Genomic DNA, 20552 nt, shown 5'->3' with positions numbered 1-20552 from the left:
CCAACATGGTCTAGAGCTCGAGATATCCTGGCCAACCCAGTAAATTTTGATTCGATTCACACAATAGTACTCTCTCTATAGCATCGAACACCCACATTCACATTTGCTAAATGTAGCAGTGTTCAGAAAGGCTGGATTTCTGGGCCTGGGCCTGTTGTCCAAGTCCAGTCTTCCTTACTTCCTGCCTGAGTTCAAGCTAGCCTCTCAGATGCCCCCCCCCCCTCTGGGCAATCCTGGCTCCAGCTGAAACCCTTCCTGAAGCAGAAGAAGGAGCCAAAAACTCATAAAAATACAGATTGTGGACACAAAACAGAGACCAAGAATTCTTCCACCTGGTTCTACTCAATCACCACCATACATACTGTAGCCAGTTTGAGCCCCTCAAATGCTTTACACAAGTTTCAGAGAAGGACAAGGTGAATGATCGAGTGCCCCTGTTGCAGCAAAAGTAGGGGTACCTTTTTACGAAATAATCTCAATTTACTGTGAAATCAGTCGAAGCTGATGCAACGGAATGGCACCCGCAATTTGTTCTTGCATAATGCATTGGGTGTAAATTTTGATTTATGACTAACATTCTTCTAAATAAAGAAAATGGCATGGACAAAATCACTGCATTTAGCCTTTGTAGATTTTAAACTTACATTTGACTCCATTTGAGATAAATCTTGATGAACCTGGAGAATACAGTACAAACGGATGTTGCTTTTTCTCATTCAGCATTTGTATGAAATGTGCTAGCTAGTCAACCTGGTACCTCTTCAGAAAAGTCTCACAGGGCTCTATTTAGACCTCCAGCCTCTTTAACTTGTACCTCCCCTCCTCCTTACACCTGCCTGAATCCATGGACCCAGATGTACAGGTAGTCCTCGAGTTATGAATGGAATGGAGCCCGCCCAGTCCATTTCGTAACTCGAGAATTCATGGGAGTGAATCTCGTACATCGAACGTGATTCACTTCCTGTTCGTTAAGATGCACGTGGTTCATTAAGTGCACATGAGGCATCTCAGGGTGAGGAAGGCCATGGAGGGCCTAGTGCAGGGGTCGGCAACCTTAAACACTCAAAGAGCCACTTGGACTCGTTTCCCACAGAAAACACTGGGAGATATAAAACATGAGTGCGTGCACACAATAGGAGGGGGGCTTGATTGAACAATTTAATTAAAAAGAAATAGAGGCTGCTGTGAATGAGTTCTCTCTGCCTCTCTCTCCCCCTCCCTCTCTCCCCCCCCCTCTGATCTTCTGCTCACCTGGCAAGCTGGCTTCACGCTGTTCTCTGACAAGCTCCGACATTCTTATTGGGCTGGCTCTCTCCTGCCCTTGGTCTGCCAGTCCTCTTCCTCCACTAAATAAAATTGTGTGTGTGTGTGTGTGTGTGTGCGTGAGAGAGAGAGTGCTAGAACTGCTTTCTGCTTCCTCCTGCTTCTTGCGGAGACGCAGCAAAAGCAGGAGCCCCACTCAATAAGCTTGTCAGCTTGTCGGAGAACAGCGTGAGGCAGAAGAATGGAGAGAGAGACAGAGAAAAGGGAAGCGCAAGTGCCTCTCTCTGTCTCTCTGCAAATGGCAGAGGACTGGGAGCTGCAGTAGAAGGCTCAAAGACCTACGTGCGGCTCTCGAGCCACGGGTTGCCGACCAGTGGCCTAGTGAAAGAATAGGCTCCCCAGGCCTCCCCGACCTACTAATATACCTCATGTTTCCCTCTCCTTTCCTGCTGCGCCAGACTCACCTTGCAAAATCCGTGTCCTCTCTGCCACGGTTTCTTTCCCTTTGAGGGAGAGTCGGCTTGGGATTGCTTTTCGCACCAACAGTGGAAGCCGCAGGGTGCTGTAACATCGTGCAAGTTCAAACACAAATTCTCTACAACAGAGACCATGGCCCCCAGAAGCTTCTATCCGGGGGAGGTAGTGTTTGCACAGCAACATTCATAGTTAAGGAACTTTTTCCTAAATACTAGGGGGCTCTTATCACATAGCTTCGAACATTCACTAAGGGAAGGTTCGTAACTCGGGGATTACCTGTATCTCACAAACCTTTGTTGGCCTTAGAAAGTCTCATTTCTGTTAAAAAGCGTTAAAGACGAGGGGACCATTGAGAGCATCCAATTTACAAGAGTTTCAGATATCTGGGGTAGTCTTACATGGGGCTGACATTTGGAAAACCCATTTAGATTGTATCAAACAATGACAGGGAGGAGCTCTGTCACACCCACAACAGTGAAGGCCGAATTAGCCCTAGTGTCAGGTCCTACCAGTTCCTGCCATCTGGAGGGGCATTTGGGGGGGGGGACAAATGGACAATATGATTGTGTGTACGTGACGGGAAATAGGGAGGGGGGAAATGACAGGTGATGAAGACCATAGAAGCCCAGAATTGGTTTGTACCAGAGGCACCTTTTGCTTCAATCCGATGAAGTCGAGGGTCTTTCTTTCCTAAGGGACCCTGTTGGGGCAGGTCAGACGCCTAGATTCTGCCACATTACATTGTTCAAATTAGGCAGAGTTGGAAGATTATTTAAAGGCAACTTTGTTTTTAATTGGTTTTTATTGGGGATAGTGTTTGTATCGTTTTAATATGCTGTGAGCCGCCCTGAGTCCTGTCGGGAGAAGGGCGGCATATAAGTTTAATAAAATAAATAAAATAAATAAATAAATAAATAAATAAATAAATTAGAGTAATCTAACAATGAGGTTTCCCCTAATGAAAAGAGGAGTCCAGGACACATTCAGTAGAAAAAGTACAAAAGAATAGTTGATTGGATGGGAGAAATCCTGTTACATCAGAAACATGGACAGTAAGATAAACATCCCATAATATTAAGCATAACCATTTGAAAGAGCATTTTATTAAAAGGAGAACATTTGCATGGGAAAAGGCATCAGGAGTCACATAAATCTGTTGTGAAAAGGGACATTTTCAGCCAGCTGAATCTTCTAGCATGTTCAGTTGAAAAAGTCCTTTGTTACTCAGTCTGAGAAAGTCCCTTATTTTGCAGTTAGAAAGTTACAAGCACCTAGATGCTAAGGAAGAAAGGTACATTACAAGGTTATGATAAAAATCTAAGTTACAAGAAACGTGCAAGGAATGTATTCCTGCAACACAGACGTCGTCAAATGAGGCAAAACTAATTGGCTGCATAACTTGAATTGCTAACCAGAGAGCGAAAGTGGCATTAAGGATGAGGTTGGAGGCAAAAAGGAGAGAAGGGTGAATTGACTCATTAATAAAAAATTTGCAACAATTTAAATGGACTGAGTTTAATCTTCAGGTAAACAAAAAACGAACAATGAAATTTTCTTCAGTTGAAAAGGCAAAGCCATAATCCAGCAGGGCAGTTGGGGAGGATGAGTTGCAATGTTGGCTGAGAATTGTTGCCAGATGGGCTGTTTTTCTACCTGACTGGATTAGTCTTGGAGGTTTCTTGCAAGAAAATTGGGGCCTTGGTGGGTTCAATTCAATTACTGAGACAAGTATCATGACTGAAGATCTTTCCACACTCAGGCATATTTAGCGTTTTTCCCCATGGGAATCTTTTGATGTCAATGAAGGTGTACACCGTTGGTAAAGCTCTTTCCACACTCAAGGCGTTTATATGGTTTTTCTCCTGAATGGATTCTTTGATGCTTAGAAAGCCTTCCCTTCTCACAGAAACTCTTTCCACACTCCAGACATTTCTGTGGTTTTTCTCCAGTGTGGATCCTTTGATGTTTGCGGAGCTGTCCACTCACAGTAAAGCTCTTTCCACACTCCAAGCATTCATATGGTTTTTTTTCCTGTGTGGATCCTTTGATGGGTATAAAGGTGTCCCGTCCGACTGAAGCACTTTCCACATTCCAGGCATTTATATGGTTTTTCTCCTGAGTGGAACCTTTGATGTACATAAAGGTTGCTCCTCTCACTGAAGCACTTTCCACATTCCAAGCATTTATATGGTTTTTCTCCTGAGTGGATCCTTTGATGTCTATAAAGGTTGCTCCTCTGACTGAAGCTCTTTCCACACTCCAGGCATTTATCCGGTTTTTCTCCTGTGTGGATCCTTTGATGTACACAAAGGCTGCTCCTCTGACTGAAACTCTTTCCACACTCCAGGCATTCATGTCGTTTTTCTCCTGAGTGGATCCTTTGATGGGTATAAAGGTTTCCCTTTCGACTGAAGCACTTTCCACACTCCAGGCATTTATGTGGTTTCTCTCCTGAGTGGATCCTTTCATGTGCATAAAGGCTGCTCCTCTGATTGAAGCACTTTCCACACTCCAGGCATTTATATGGCTTTTCTCCTGAATGGATCCTTTGATGTGTATAAAGGTGTCCCCTCTGACTGAAGTTCTTTCCACACTCCAGGCATTTATATGGTTTTTTTCCAGTGTGGATTCTAAGATGGTTTTTAAGATCTGCATTTCTTTTGAAGGATTTTCCACATTCCGGGCACTGATATTTCTCTCCTCCCTCCTGGATTCTCTGGGGATTCCCGAGTCTTCCGCCTGTCCCGAAGGACCCTCCGCCCTCCAGGTCCGTCTCGGGGTCTCCGCCCGTTTCCTGCTCCCCGGGTCTCCCTCCAGGCGGCCTCCTTTCCCGGAGTCCCCCTCGGCTCATCCCTGCCGGGCCTTCCCCGCCGTCTCCTCCCGGGGCTGCTCCGCGGGGCCTCCTCTCCTCTCGGGCGGCGCCTCCTTCCTTCCTTCCTTCCTTCCTTCCTTCCTTCCTTCCTTCCTTCCTTCTTTCTTTCTTTCTTTCTTTCTTTCTTTCCTTCCTTCCTTCCTTCCTTCCTTCCTTCCTCCGCCGGGCTCGCCCGTCCTCCTGCAGGGGAAAAGGGGGAGGAGGAGAGGCGGACACGGCTTCGTCCCTTCCCCGGAGGGGAGTCCCAGGCCCGCCCGGGGAGGAAGGCCGAAGCCTCCGCCTGTCAGTGAGACTTTCCGGGCAGCCCTCCCTCCCAGCGCCCATCCCGCCACAACAGGCCTCGGCCTCCCCCCTCCCTCCCTTCCCCGCCAGAGAGCCTCTCGAACTGCCACTCCCAGCATCCCTTGCGCCCTACCTGGATCCGAGCCCGCCCGTGGATGAATCGATGAAACGCCTCAGTTCTGTTTAATCCCAGATGTGCGAGGCCTTTTTCTGGAGGCCCCGCCTATTTTTCTACACGGACCGCCCCGAAGTGCCAATCGCTGCCATCGCCAGAGCGACCAATCGGCGTCCTCCTTCGTTGAATTAGCCAGATGGCGCCTGCGCAGTAGTGAGGGGCTTTGGGGCTCCCCTTGAATTTTGGGGTTCGCTCTTCCCCCCTCCCGCATCCAGGCGTGCGCAGCTAGGGGGCCCTTCCGGGGCTGCGTCTCCGCCCCGCCCACGTCCGGGGTCTCTCCCTTGGCAGGGCGGGGGAGGGGGAACTGGGGGGCGCTTCCCCCCTTCGCCCTCCTGGGGGGCTCCGGCCAGGCTCCCCCCGAGGCCTCCAGGCAGCCGGGCCTCCTCTCTGCGCCTCCTGGACCCCCCAATGCGCCCCCGCCCCCTTTCCCGCCTCCTCCCCGGGACCTCTTTGCCAGACTGCAGCGGGGGAGGGGATCCCCTCCAGGACCCCCCTTAATATCTGGGCCTCTCTGACCTCTGGGCGTCCTGAGATCGAAGCCTCCAGAAAGGCTTTTCCCCCCTTTCCCCCCCGCTCTGCCCCCCCGTGCGCCCCTTTCTCCCCGGGGAGCCTGGCCCGAGACCCTCGGCCTTGGGGGGCTCTCCGTGCTTCCTACGCCCCCCCCAAAGGCTGGAGGGGTTCCTGCTCCTCTCTCAGCCTCCATCCAGCTTCTCCCGGGCTGAGAGAGGATCCTGAGCTGGCAGTTTCAGAGGCTTTTGAACTTCTATGTCCCCCACCTCCCCAAAAGCCCCTTTTCTAAGATGTGAAATCATTTTAATGTTCCTGTTGTTTCTGCACTCAATGCCTGAGGGAATCTGATGCTGGAGCCCAGTGACCTTCTCCAGGCATGTTTAGATGTAGGCAGGAAGCTCTCTCATCAGCTAACAGAACAAAAGAGCTGGAAGGGACCTTGGAGGTCTTCTAGTCCAACCCCCTCCTCCAGCAGGAGACCCTCTATGATTCCAGAAAGTGGGAATATGCTACGTCTGCAGGAAATGGGAGTCTCTTTATTGGCTTCTGTGTTGTGTTCTGCTTTTATTAAAGTGTGAGGTTGTATAAATGTAATGCATACCTACATACCCCTGGCTAGCACCTGTTATTCGGTAGAATACGCCTAATATTTCTATCATCACTTCTGAGCAAAGAGAAGGGCTGAGTTTACTAAGCAGTGGAAGAACTGCTATTCACTTATTCTCTGAAGCTCACTAGACCCTTTGAGTTGATAAGCCTGTCCATGGAGGGCTTAAAGGCACAAAGACTGACTCTTTTTGGTGGGCTTCTGCTTTGGGCTTGTAAGGAACTGCCTCAGCTGGTCCCTCAGCAAAGGAAGACTCGGAATCCATCCAGTTAGATCAAAAGGACTTTTACGGAGCAACAGTGATTGTGGGAGGACCAGGCGAAGTCTGAAAAGGCAGCGCAGAACACAGTCATCTCTGGGTGACTGTGAAAATTTTAGGCATAATACAGGTAGTCCTCGACTTACAACAGTTCATTTAATGACCGTTCAAAGTTACAACCACTAAAAAAAGGATTATGACAATTTTTCACGCTTACGACCTTTGTAGTCACGTAATCATAAATTGAAATGCCTGACAACTGGCTCATATTTATGACAGTCGCAGTGCCTGGGGAGGGTCACGTGATCGGCTTTTGTGACCTAATGAGCAAAGTCAATGGGGAAGCCAGGGTCGCTTAACAACTGCGTTACCGACTTAAACACTGCAAAGATTCACTTAGCAACAGTGGTAAGAAAGGTCGCGAAATGGAGCAAAGTTCACTTAACAAATGTCTAACTTAGCAACAGAAATTGTCCAGTGGTCCATCACGTGATCCTGGGTCCTACATCGAGGCCGGTTCCTAAGTGCCTGAAATTTGGATTATGTGACCGATGAGGGTGCTGTGATGGTCATAACTGCGAGGACTGGGTGTAAGTCCCTTCTTTCAATGCTGTTGGAACTTTGAACAATGATTCTCCGTCGAGGATCACCTGCGGCAGGTAAAATGAATCTGGCACCCTTTGGTAGTCTGGCTTATTACTCCCAAGCCCACCCACCCCCTCACCAGTCCTCCAGCAGATATCCCCCTCCCTAAATTACCAAGCAGTTACAGCAAAGCAAAAAGCAAGCAAAAATTTCAGCAAACACACCCCCCATTCCCAAGAATGGCAGGGCACGATGGTGGACCTGACAGGGTTTGTGCATTCAGTAATATTGAAGGTTCCATCCAGATGTAAAAGAGCCTTGAAGTTAATTCTGTGTCATTCTGAAGAAAGGCATAGACTTTGATCTCAAAGATTGTGGCCTCTTTCCTTGATCTGTGATCCTACTTGAGATGGAAACAGCCAATCCAGAGCTGGAGTAACCTTCAGAAAGATCAGGCTACAATATTTTATTATTGTAATGGGGGTAAATGCAGTAACCTCTTGCCTTCCTGAGGAGCTCCTATCAATTAGCACCTTTTACTTATTTTATCTGAACTGACACATTGATATCATGTCCTTATTTTCTAACTCCTCCAACAGAGTGTGAGAGGAGAATGCATTTTTTTCTTGCAGCAAATTAGTCCCCCAAGTGATCAAATTCTGTTCTGTTTCCATGGCGTTCAGAGACTTTTGGTAGTTTTGCCATCTGAATTCTCCTCCTTCAGGTATGGTGCTTTTTATGTATCCAAAGGGGGATGAAGGGGCGAGGTGAAGAAAGGTGCATTCTTGCATCTAGCATTAGGAAGTGAGCACAATAGGCTAGACTTTGCAATAAGTTTCATCATTTGCTGCTGGGTCTGCCCATGGCAGGGGTCTTCAAACCTGGCCCTTTTAATGACTTGTGGACTTCAATTTCCAGAATTCCTCAGCCAGCGTGCCTGGCTGAGGAATTCTGTAAGTTGGAGTCCACAAGTCATAAAAGTGCCAGGTTTGAAGACCCTTGGCCCATGGGGACAGCCTCGTCCCAAGATCTCCACGAGGGGAAAAGGCACCATTTGAACCCATCTCAGAAAGTATTTCAGGACCCTCCTACTCTTGAAACTTGGGTGATGCATCCTGGAAGGCTTCATTCATAAATCCTCAGTCCTTGCCACTTCCATTTTTTCCTCTCTCCCTTTTCAAGCGACCTTCACCAGGTGGGAGTTGGGGCCCATTCCTGTTCCTGATTAATGCCTTAAAGCAGGACTTTTCAACCAGTGGTACATTGGCACCTGGCAGGTGGTACGCGACCATCCTAGAAAAGTGGTAGCAGGGGAGGGGAATGAGCTGAACCGGTGGCAGCACCACACAGGCCTGACCGAGATACGGCTGGAGCTGCAGGGCTGTCAGGGCTCAGCGGAAGCGCCAGGATCAGTGCTGCTTTCCAACTGATCGGCGCTTCTTCGGGGCTGTCAGAACTCAGTGGAAGCACCAGGATCAGCGCCAGGCTCCAGCTGGAGCTCAGTGCTGATCCTGGTGCTGAGCCCAGAAGCGCCGATCAGCTGGAATGTTGCAGCATCTCCAGGGTCTTGTGATTTACATTCAGATGCTCGGCAACTGATTCATATTTATGACCGTCAGAGTGTCCCAGGGTCATGTGAAGTGACCAAAACCTGCTGCAACCACCCAGCAGACGGGAGAGGGAATAAAAACCAAACCCCCCACCCCACCCCCACTGCCAATCCTCAACAGAAATGCTCACAACAATGGAAACCTCGGACAGGAGGAAGAGCGCCGCCGGGCGGGCAGACAGGTGTCTTGATCGGCTGTGGCTTGGGGGGGGGGGCACTTTATTCAGTGCCATTGTAACTTCGAACAGCCACTAAGCGAACTGTTGTAAGTCGAGGACTATCTGTACTTTATCACTTTTTTCCTTTTTTGGGGGGTCATCAAGTTTTTGACACCTTGCTAGGCGACTGGTGGTACTCGGATGTTGCCATATCCTAAAAGTGGTACAATGGGTGAAAAGGCTGAAAAGCCTTATAGAAAGTCTGCTGCTTCCTTTGATCAGGCAGCTTGGAAGGCACCAGAGCTGTGAATCTGGAAGCTTGGTCAGGTCAGCCAGGCTGTTGCTTGGAAGCTCCAGAGCAGGTTGGTGGAATGGGTTTCCTGGGTAAAGAAGGGACTTTTCTAGGGGCTTCCAGCGGGGGACATGGGGGAGGGGGGAGAGCACTCTTGTATTTGTGTATATGGAAAAACACAAACTCAGGGCCAGGAACACACCCCCGGTGTTCCAAGTACGGCTCTCACCTGGCACTTGATAGAAGACAGCGGCAATTGGAGAACAGCATTTCTCTGGCACCGAAAACTTCTTTTGTGCCTAGTCATATGATATACTTTATGCAAGTGACTTTAGGCCAGGGTTTCTCAACCTTGACAATTTTAAGGCATGTGGACTTCAACTCCCAGAATTCCACAGCCAGCATTGCTGGCTGTGGAATGCTGGGAGTTGAAGTTCACATGCCTTAAAATTGTCAAGGTTGAGAAACACTGCTTTAGGCAAACAAAGCTATACCAGGCCCATAAGCCACAGATGGGGACTCTGGAGCTATTTCTCCCACACCAGCCACCCACCCAGCCCTTGCTTTCCGGCCCCCGTGGTCCAAGGGCCCTTGCACCTGCCGAGGAACCGCCAGTGAGGTCGGGAGGCTTTGAAGGACCCAACTGCCATCCTTACTGTGGGAGCTGCCAAAGCCTTCTGGGTTCTCGAGATGGAAGTAGATCAGAGCAGCAGCTCCACTAACGGCCATCGGGGGGCAGCAAAGGACAGGACTTTGCGCCATCTGCTGGATCTCGAGAGTCCAGCAGCCCCGAGATGCTCAGCCCCAGGTTTTCTTTGGGGGGGCCACTCCTAGCCTGCCTTCCTGCCAAGGAGATGGGGAGATGGGGCACCGGCTCTTCCCAGATTAACGCCTCACAACAACCTGCCCAGGTAGTCTGGCCAACATGCTCTAAAGCAGGGGTGTCAAACTGCCGCCCCACGGGCCGGTTTCATCATACCGAAGCCGCACCCACCCCATTGCCGGCAATGCAAAAAGAGTCGCAACACGTCACGTGACGCGTTTGACATCCGTGCTCTAGAGCCTGAGATATCCTGGCCAGCCCAGTAAATTTTGATTCGATTCACACAACAGTACTCTCTCCGTAGGATCTGACACCCACATTCACATTTGCTAAGCGTGGCAGTGTTGAGAAGGGCTGGATTTCTGGGGCTTTGCCTGTTGTCCAAGTCCAGCCTTCATTACTGCCTGGCTGAGTTCAAGCTGGCCTATCAGTTGCCCCCACCCCCCCACCCCCCGGGCAATCCTGGTTCCAGCTGAAACCCTTCCTGAAAAAGCAGGAGGAGCCAAAAACTCATAAAAATACAGATTGCGGACACAAAATAGAGACCAAAAATTCTTCCACCTGGTTCTGCTCCAGTCAACCCACCACCATACATGCTGTACCCAGTTTGAGCCCCTCAAATGCTTTACACAATTTTCAGAGAAAGGCGAATGATCGAGTCCACCTGTCGCAGGAAAATGTAAGGGTACCTTTTTACCAAATAATCTCAATTTACTGTGAAATCAGTTGAAGCTGATGCAACTAAACGGCATCCACAATTTATTCTTGCATAATGTATTGGGTGCAAATTTTGATTTATGTGACTAACATTCTTCTAAATAAAAGAAAGTGGCATTATATAGGTTAGCAGCAGCAAGACTTTTACGCTCAGAAATGGAAGACTTACATCGATTCCCGCAACCAAGGAATGCTTACAAAAACTGATGGAGCTGGCAGAGATGGCTAAGCTGACTGTCCTGATTAAAGAAAAGAATACAGATACCATTATAGTTACGTGGAAACCGTTTCTAGACTTGAGATGGGGGGAAAAAATGAAATGATTTGGGGTTTTGCCAATTAGATAGAACTGATGTTATCAAAATGGCTGGTTTATATTACTTTGTAAAAGTAAAAACTTGAGGTTTGAAGTTGACATTTGACTTTACTTTACAAGAAAGTGCAAACAAGGGCAAGAAAGTACAAAAGAATGGAAGAAGAAATGCGTGACTCCCTCAGACTCTCCCTCTCATTCCAATCTCCCTCATTTCCTTGCTTCCCTCCTTTTCATTCCCATCTCCTTCCTTCCTTCCTGTTTCCCTCCCTTGCTTCCTTCCTTCCTTCCCTCTGTGCCCAGGAAGGGACGAGGGGAGAGGTTTGCAGCACTTCTCTCAAAGAATAACAGTTGGAGGTCTTTAGTCCAAGCTCCTGCTCAACCAGGGGACATATACCATTCCAGACAATGGGATATCCAATCTCTACTTAAAAGGTTCCACTGATGGAGCACCCACAACTTCTGAAGGCAAGCCTTTTCACTGGTTAGCTGTTTGCACAAGTCCTTAGTTCTTGGCTGGTTTTCTTCTTGATTAGTTTCCATCTATTATTGCCTTCTGATGCTTTGGAAAATAGGTTGACCCCTTTTTCTCCATGGCAACCTGTCAAATATTGGAACAATATTATTGTCAAGCAATAACATCCTTTCGGAACCGGTAGTTCTTTTCACTAGGCTAGAGATAACCAATTCCCACAAACATTTGTCATATGGTTTAGCCTCCAGCCCCCTAATCATCTTGTTTACCACCCATTAAGACCAGATGGTTCCCCTGGTTTGGTTTATAGAACAGTGGCCATGAACAGAGCCTTCTCAGAGACAGCACCCCAATTTAGCAAAGGCATGCCCACCTCAGCCATGCTCTCCACGGCACATTACAGCTGATCCAAGGCGGCTGGCCAGAAACAGCAGAGTCTGTGTCCGTGCCTGCTACGTGCTCAACCATCACGCTGCAAGGCTCATTGTATCGATCGGTCCAGTTCCGCTCGCGGTGGCACTGGTGCAATCGGTGCAATGAGCCTCAAGGCCTGCAGCCGTTAAGTGGTGGAATTGCGCAACTGGCACGAGCCTCGCGGCATGACAGATGAGCGCATAGCAGGCGCGGCCACAGAATCTGCTGTTTCGGTGGCGCTTCGGTGTCTGGCTGGCCGTCTCGGATCAGCTATAGCGTGCCGTGGAGAGTAAATGGCTGAGGTGGGCAAGCAAGGGACGCACACAGACTCTGCTGTTTTCAACGGTGCTTTGGTGGATGGCCCAGCAAAGTGGAGCCTGGTGTGGTGAGGCAAGGCCCGGCAAAGCTGAGCTGGATGAGGAGAGGCCCAGCAAAGCAGGGCTTGGATGGGCATGATGGGATGAGGCAAATAAGTTGCAGTTGCTGCAACGGACCACCAGCCCCCGAGCGCTTGCCATTTCCTGTGCCTGCTTCAGGAGGGCACCCAGCCAGGTTGGTGTGGGCCAGGGCTGGAGCAGCGGGGGCTGGTCCCTTGCCATTTTTGGAAGAGCTCTGGGGGCCAAAATCTGGGATCTTGGCAGGCCACACCCAGCCGGCAGGCCTTGTGTTTGCCTTATGGTTTAGGGAGGTTTCCATCATCAATAAAACTCTTTCCACATGCATTTATATGGTTTTTCTCATGAGTGGGTTCTTTGATGTCAATAAAGACTGCTCCTCTCACTGAAGCTCTTTCCACACTCCAGGCATTTATACGGTTTTTCTCCTGTGTGAATACTTTGAGGTCTATGGATTTGTTCACCCAGATTAATCTCTTTCCACCTTCAAGCATTCATATGGTTTTACTGCAGTGTGAATCTTTTGATGTCTTTTGAGACTTCCTCCAGTATTGAAACTCTTTCCACACGCCAAGCATTCATATGGTTTTACTCCAGTGTGAATCCTTTGATGTCTATTGAGACTTCCGCTAGTATTGAAACTCTTTCCACACTCCAGGCATTTAAATGGTTTTTCTCCTGAGTGGATCCTTTGATGTACATAAAAGCTACTCCTGCAATTGAAGCTCTTTCCACACTGTAGACATTTATTCGGTTTCTCTCCAGTGTGGATTCTTTGATGTTCACGAAGGTGACCTGTCTGAGTAAAGCCCTTTCCACACTCCAGGCATTTATACCGCTTCTCTTCTGTGTGGGTCCTTTGATGTCTATACAGGTTTTCCCTCAGACTGAAGGTCTTTCCACATTCCAGACATTTATTTGGTTTCTCTCCAGTGTGAATTCTTTGATGTGCATAAAGGTGTCCAGCCTGACTGAAGGTCTTTCCACACTCCAGACATTTGTACGGTTTCTCTGCTGTGTGGATTCTTTGATGTACATAAAGGATTCCCGTCTGCCTGAAGCTCTTTCCACATTCCAGGCATTTAAATGGTTTCTCTCCTGTGTGGATTCTTAGATGCTTGTTAAGATCTCCATTTCTTTTGAAGCATTTTCCACATTCCGGGCATTCATATTTCTCTCCTCCCTCCTGGATTCTCTGGGGATTCCTGAATCTTCCGCCTCTTCTGAAGGACCCTCCGCCCTCCAGGCCCGTCTCGGGGTCTCTGCCCGTTTCCTGCTCCCCGCTTCTCCCTCCAGGCGGCCTCCTTTCCCGGAGTCCCCTTCGGCTCATCCCTGCCGGGCCTCCCCCGCCGTCTCCTCCCGGGGCTGCTCCGCGGGGCCTCCTCTCCTCTCGGGCGGCGCCTCCTTCCTTCCTTCCTTCCTCCGCCGGGCTCGACCGTCCTCCTGCAGGGGCGAAGGGGAAGGAGGAGAGGCGGGTCACGGCTTCGTCCCTTCCCCGGAGGGGAATCCCATCTCCGCCCGGGGAGGAAGGCCGAAGCCTCCGCCTCTCATCAGCATTTCCACGGCAAGAACAAGACGGACTCGGCCTCCCTCCCAGCGCCCGTCCCGCCAGACCAGGCCTCGGCCTCCTCCCTCCCTCCCTTTTCCGCCAGAGACCCTCTGGCACTGCAACTCCCAGCATCCCTTGCGCCCTACCTGGGTCCGAGCCCGTCCGCAACCGAATCAATTAGGCCGCTTCAGTTCTATTTGTTTTCGGAAGTGGAGGCGGGACTTCGCTGCGAGGTCTGTTCCTGGTTGCTCTTCCTCTTTCCTTTGAATGGACCGCCCCGAGGAGTCCTCCTGCCAATCGCTGCCCTGCCCAGAGCAACCAATCACCGTCCTGCTTCCTCTAATCAGCCAGGTGGCGCCTGCGCAGTAGCGAAGGTTCTTTCTCGGCAAGGGGGTGGGGCGAGGGGCGCCCCTTGAAGTCTTCTCCCCCCTCGCCCCCCCCCGCATCCAGGCCGGCGGAGCTGAGGGTCTCCCGGGGCTGCGTCTCCTCCCCTCCCCCCTCCCCCCTCCCCATACTGGGGTCTCTCCGTAGGCGGGGGGGCGCTTCCTGCCTTCTTCCTCCTGGGGGGCTCCGGCCAGGCTCCCCCCGCGGCCCCCAGGCAGCCCCTCTCCCGGGCGGGGGGGGTGGGAGCAGGAGAGAAGGGCGGGGGCAGGTGAGAGCAGCCTTCTCATATCTGGGGGGGGCGCCCCGAAGAGGAGGGGGCCCAGCTCTTCCCCGAAGCCCCCCCTGAAGGCGGGAGGAGCAGCGACGAAGGGAGACTGGCCGGGGAAGGAAGGAGGAATCTCCTGACAGGGAGAAGTGTTAACCGGTGGAACTACCTGCCTCCAGAAGCTGTGAATGCTCCAACACCGGAGGTTGTTAAGAAGAGACTGACAGCCATTTGTCTGAAACGATCTAGGGCTGGGATAGGCAGCCTTGGCTCTTTTGGACTCGTGGACTTCAACTCCCAGAAGTCCTGAACCAGCCATGCTGACTCAGGATTTCTGGGAGTTGAAGTTCACAAGTCATAAAAGAGCCAAGGTTGCCTACCCCTAAATAGGGTCACCTGCCTGAGCATATGGATGGACTAGATGACCTCCAAGGTCCCTTCCAACTCTATTATTATTATTGTTTGACTTCAATTATTTGTATTCAAATAACGCTTTTTCCAAATGTATTTCTTCAGGTCCCCCCCCCGTTCTGCCCTGCCAAAGAGGAAGGAGGAAACGGGGGGGGGGGATGAAGGAGAGGAGACAGTGCCAGAAACGGGCCTTAAGGACCACCTTTCCCAGCCTCTCGGGGGGCTTTGGACTGGGGTAGATTTGGGGTGCTGTATAAGATCTAATGCTGCTCCCCCTTTTTAGACATTGCTTTCAGAGGAGAATCCATCCACACACACACCGAGGGTGACAGGTGTCCCTCAACCTTCATTCTTCCATCGCAGGCCGGAGAGATTGAAGTTTCTGCGCAGGATCTTGGCCCTTCCTGGCACTGCCTTCCTCTGGGCAGAGAGAGCTCGGAGTCGGTTCCTGGGATCTGTTGCGGCCCCTCTGCCATCTTAGGAGTCCTAGCCCTGAGTGCCAGGACTGGGACTACATCCATGTATAGTCAAACCCATCTTTTACTTTTGCAATATTTGTTATGCTTTTTCATAGACCGAACCCCACTCTGACGTCTTTGACCCTAACAAAGGTTGGATTATTTGAGTTGAGTATTTCCACGGCAGAACGTTCTTCAGTGGAGTGAGAGGCTTTATTTTGAGTTGAACAATTCCCAAAGTTATCTTCTGAGTTTGCAACACTTTAGCAGACTGAATATAACTTTAGGGTAAACCAAAAATACAAGTGCCTTTTTCTTTCCTTGAAAAGCCAAACTCTGCCTGGGGGGGGGGGAAGTTTGGGGATTCAGTTGAAATGGGAAGAGTTTTGGCAGCTGAGCAGTTTTTCTACCCAATTGGGCCAGTTTTGGAGATTAGTTGCAGGACAATTTTGACCTCAGTGGGTTCCCTTCCTGGGGGCTATTCTGGGCTATTTTTAAAGGGCTGTGGAGAGAATCCTTGACTACAAACCATTTCTTTGCTGATTGTTTGAAGTTATAGCAGTGCTGAAAAAAGTGACATATGATCAGTTTGCACAATTGTGAGCATTGCAGATCCCCCTGGTCACGTGACCAACAGTCAGGCTCATAGCAACTGGCATGTATTTCTGATAATCACACAGTGCCAGGCTCAGGTGTCCTTTCCCACGATGGACTTAGCACCTGGGGATTGGCCGGTCTGAACCGTCCGGATGAACTGTGGGGTGGGGTTTGCTTGGGGGTACTTTAAAGTATCGATCTGTGAAGGAATCCCTCAGATCCTGTCTATTATGCCTGCTATCAACTACTCTTTTTTTTTTTAAACACATTTTATTGTTTTTTTTAATTCTTAAAACAAAGTACTCAGGACACACCGTGGTGCTGGGGTAATCAAACATCCTAGAACAGAACATATATACATAGTACAATCAATACATCAAGTATTCCCTCTCTTTTTCTCTATCAACTACTCTTAATAAAAGTTCCTGTTGGAGGAAACCGTCCCCAAGAGTGCAGCTTTCTTAAGATGTGGGATTGAAGTGGGTCCTCCTATATGCTATCATCATCTATCTATCTGTCTGTCTGTCTGTCTGTCTGTCTGTCTGTCTGTCTGTCTGTCTGTCTGTCTGTCTGTCTGTCTATCTATCTATCTATCTATCTATCTATCTATCTAATCTATCTATCCTTAATTACTATAAAAATACGAATCCCAGGCATATCTGTACAACGATATAAAATCCTGGAACTCTGGGAAAGATATAAACCAGCTGTTTATTGTTAAAAAATAAAACAATAAAAACAACTATTTACAATGCTAAAAACAACCTTAGCTTTCGCTGGTCCACTGCCAGCGTCATTAGAGTGAGGGTTAGGGGTGGGGAGTTTTCTTATAAACCTTGTTAAATCAGTAATCGCTGTAATTGCCTCAGTTCTCCCGCCTCCCCTTGTTTGCATTCCAATTTCACAGCCTTCTTTCCTCCCATAATGCCGGACTCAGACGTGCGGCCCAAAATGACCACGGGGGGGGGGGATTGGAAGATACACCAGCGGGAATAGTATCAAGAAAGGTAGGATCGACAAGGGTGGGAAGGACAGAAAAAGGAATAATGGGAGGAAAGAAGGCTGTGAAATTGGAATGCAAAAAAAAACAACAAAACCCCAGAGTCTAGTGGGAGGCTTTTGTGAGCCTTTCTTAATTTGCGCTTGATTCCTGTCTCTTTAGGGGTACAGTGAAGGGACTGGGGGTGCATTCTTACTACACTGTGGAAGGAGAGCTCAGAAGATAGGGAGGAAGAAGAGAGGGAAAGAGGAAGTGCCCATTTCTTTCCTTGAAAAGCCAAACTCTTTCGGCGGGGGGGGGGGGGAGTTTGGGGACTGAGTTGAAATGCTGGCTGGGAACAGTTTGGACAGCTGAGCAGTTTTTCTACCCAATTGGGCCAGTTTTGGAGATTAGTTGCAGGACAATTTTGACCTCGGTGGGTTCCCTTCTTGGGGGCTATTGTGGGCTATTTTTAAAGGGCTGTGGAGAGAATCCTTGACTATAAACCATTTCTTTGCTGATTGTTTGAAGTTATAGCAGTGCTGAAAAAAGTGACATATGATCAGTTTGCACAATTGTGAGCATTGAAGATCCCCCTGGTCACGTGACCAACATTCAGGCTCATAGCAACTGGCATGTATTTCTGATAATCACACAGTGCCAGGCTCAGGTGTCCTTTCCCACGATGGACTTAGCACCTGGGGATTGGCCGGTCTGAACCGTCCGGATGAACTGTGGGGTGGGGTTTGCTTGGGGGTACTTTAAAGTATCGATCTGTGAAGGAATCCCTCAGATCCTGTCTTTTATGCCTACTATCTACTACTATTAAAAAAATTGCTATTGGAGGAAACCGTCTCCAAGAGTTCTGCTTTCTTAAGATGTGGGATTGAAGTGGGTCCTCCTATATGCTGTATGCTATATCTATCTATCTATCTATCTATCTATCTATCATCTATCTATCTATCTATCTATCTATCTATCTATCTATCTATCTATCTATCATGTGTATATATATAAAAAAATAAAACTGCAGTATAGCAGTTAAAAATGTCAAGGTGTAATCAATCAGACGTCTGTCTGAAAAACGTCCTGCATATACTCCCTTGACTGGGCTGGCAAAGAGGGGAGGAGAGCCTGTGGCTTGGTGGTTAAATCACTGCCTAGTATGTAAACTGCCCCGGTTCGAATCCCATAAAGGGTGTGGCTAACTGAAGAGAGCAGAATGAGCTCGAAATGGCCATCTTAGTCTCCCAATTTAATTCTTTAACTCTTTGTCAGAAAAAGAAATTTGGATTTGTAATGTTTCGCAGTTGCGATTTGAGCCTGCTTAACGCCCCTAGTAGAAAAACTTCCTGCATGCATACATATATATATATATATATAATCTCGCTTGCTCTAATATGTTTCTGTTAAAAATTTTGAAGACAAGGCGACCATTGAGAGCATCCAATTTAGAAGAGTTTCATATATCTGGGTATAGCCTTACATGGTACTGACATTTGGAAAACCCACATAGATTATATGAATGACATGGAGGAGCGCTTTCACAGCCACAACAACAAAGGCCAAATTGGCTCTAGATTCAGCCATGTCACACTTGCCGCAATTAGGCACCAAGTAGGATGATCATTTAAAGGCAATTTATTAGACTTATAGCAAAGAGGTTTCCCTTAATGAAAAGAGGGAATCCGGGACACAGAACCAGGTTTCATTTTACATTCCATATAGCAGAAAAAGTACAGAACAAAACTTGATTAGATGGAAGAGATCGCCCTGCTCAGTTACATAAGACAGGACTTTTCAACCGGTAGTATGCGTACCACCTGTGGTAATTTGCTACGTGGCAGGTTATATGTGACTGTCCTAGAGAAGTGTAGCGGGGGAGGAGAATGAGCCGAAGCGACCCACGCCTGAGGGAGAGAAAGCTGCAGGACTGTCTGGGCTCGGCAGAAGCCCCAGGAGCTGGCAGGGCTCCAGCTCATTGGCGCTTCCAGAAGCAGGTGGAGCTGGAGGTAAACTAAAGAAAAAGGCAGGGAGGAGAGGATATAAAAGGAGGCGGTTTGGGCGGGAAAGGGGAAAAAAGATGACAGGGAAAGAGAAGGGGATGGAGAAGAAGCTGTGGAAGGAGAGCTCGGCAGGCAGGGAGCAAAAAGGCAGGGAAGAAGCAGCAGCTGTTGCTGGAAGAAAAGGTCCTCTGGTTCGTTTTTTCCAGCCAGGAGAATGCAATCAGCACTGATGAAATGAAAAGCCGAGAGACGAGCATGTCGGAAAGGAGGTTGGTTTATTTCGGAAGCCAGTGGGTTCCTGGTCAACTGGCAGCTTGATTGGGTTACCATAAGGAGTTTTGTACACTTTTTACAGCGTTTTGTTATTCAGAGGCTGTTTGTGTGCCTTGGTTTTTGGAATATTTTAGCCTGTTTCATAAAGGCTAGCAATGAGCCCAAAGTGTTGGCTTCCTTAGTTTTTTTTAAAATAAATGTTTTATTATGTTTTATAAGGGTAGGGAAGCGGTAAGGTCGGTATGGATTTTGGATGGGGTTAGGGAATGGGGTTGGGATGAGGGTAGGGATAAATACAGTAGTGGGGTTACCCCCAACAAAAATTCAACGCTTTAGCAAGCAGACTATCATCCGGGTACAAATAGTAAATGACAGTAATTAATATAATACTAAACAATTATAATCACTGATAAAAACCAATAATCATAAAAGTAAGGCTTAGTCTGTAAATATCATTCATCCTGTTAAATTTCATCACCTTTTCTCGCTCTATCGTGTTGCTAACCATTGATAAAAAAATTTCCCATGTTTTGAAATAAACTGAATCTTCTTTCTCTTTAATCTCTAAAGTTAATCTATCCATTTCTGCACATTCTAGGATTTTCGTGATTATAATCTGGTCAGGTTTTCATTTTTCCAAAAGAGGGCAAATGCTATTCTCGTGGCTGTCAGTACATGTAATATTAAGTATTCGTTCTCTTTTCCATAACTAAGTCCTAATATTCCTAACAAAAACAGTTCTGGCTTAAATTCTATCTGTATTCTACACTGTGGAAGGAGAGCTCAGAAGACGGAGGAAGAAGAGAGGGAGAGAGGAAGAAGGGCGGACCAGCAAGCTGCAAAATTAGCAACTTTAAGACCTGTGGACTTCAAGTCCCAGAATTCCTCAACCAGCCATGATGGCTAAGGAATTCTGGGAGTTGAAGTCCAGAAGTCTTAAAAGTGCCAAGTTTGAAGACCCCTGAGCTAGCTGGGTAGCGGTGCATATTAATAAACATGGATAAATTCATCATACATTTGTCAGTGCAAAGGGAAAGGGATTCAGCAAAGGAACTGCCACCGGAAAAAATTAAAACTGGTACTTTTTTACTTTTTTCTACAGATTGTAACATTTTATTAGATTATAGAATAAAATACAAAAGCAAATAGTAGGACACAGTGGGGAGGAAAAAGGGGGAAAAAGGGAGGGGGAGAAGGGACAAAGAACAGACTTCCTCTGTTGCAGTAGAAGGAAGCATTAACATTGAACCTCATCTTTTTACTTTTACATAATATTATTAACTAGCCAATTCTATAACAACTAATGAATCTAGTCAGTAAAACCCCAAATCCCCCACCGTTTTTTTTTTAGTCATCAATTGTTTGACACCTTACTAAGCACTGGTAGTCCTCAAATATTGTCAT

At 48.2% G+C, this 20552-nt stretch overlaps 1 protein-coding gene and 1 pseudogene across 1 annotated transcript in view; both read right to left on the bottom strand.

Annotated features, from left to right (window-relative positions):
- Window positions 1-3503, bottom strand: part of LOC114922158 (zinc finger protein 721-like) — a 20150-nt gene extending 16647 nt beyond the window's left edge. Inside the window, exon 1 of the mRNA XM_029286527.1 lies at window positions 3461-3503. Within this exon, the coding sequence (XP_029142360.1) occupies window positions 3461-3503 (43 nt within the window). The remainder of the gene's footprint in view (window positions 1-3460) is intronic.
- LOC107298454 lies at window positions 3499-20552 on the bottom strand (annotated as a pseudogene).

The sequence above is a fragment of the Protobothrops mucrosquamatus genome, unplaced genomic scaffold (genome assembly GCF_001527695.2).
Source record: "Protobothrops mucrosquamatus isolate PMUCROS unplaced genomic scaffold, P.Mucros_1.0 scaffold3988, whole genome shotgun sequence".
NCBI lineage: Eukaryota > Metazoa > Chordata > Lepidosauria > Squamata > Viperidae > Protobothrops > Protobothrops mucrosquamatus.
Note: the sequence above shows the minus strand (reverse complement) of the source record. Positions and strands in the feature narration are given on the sequence as shown.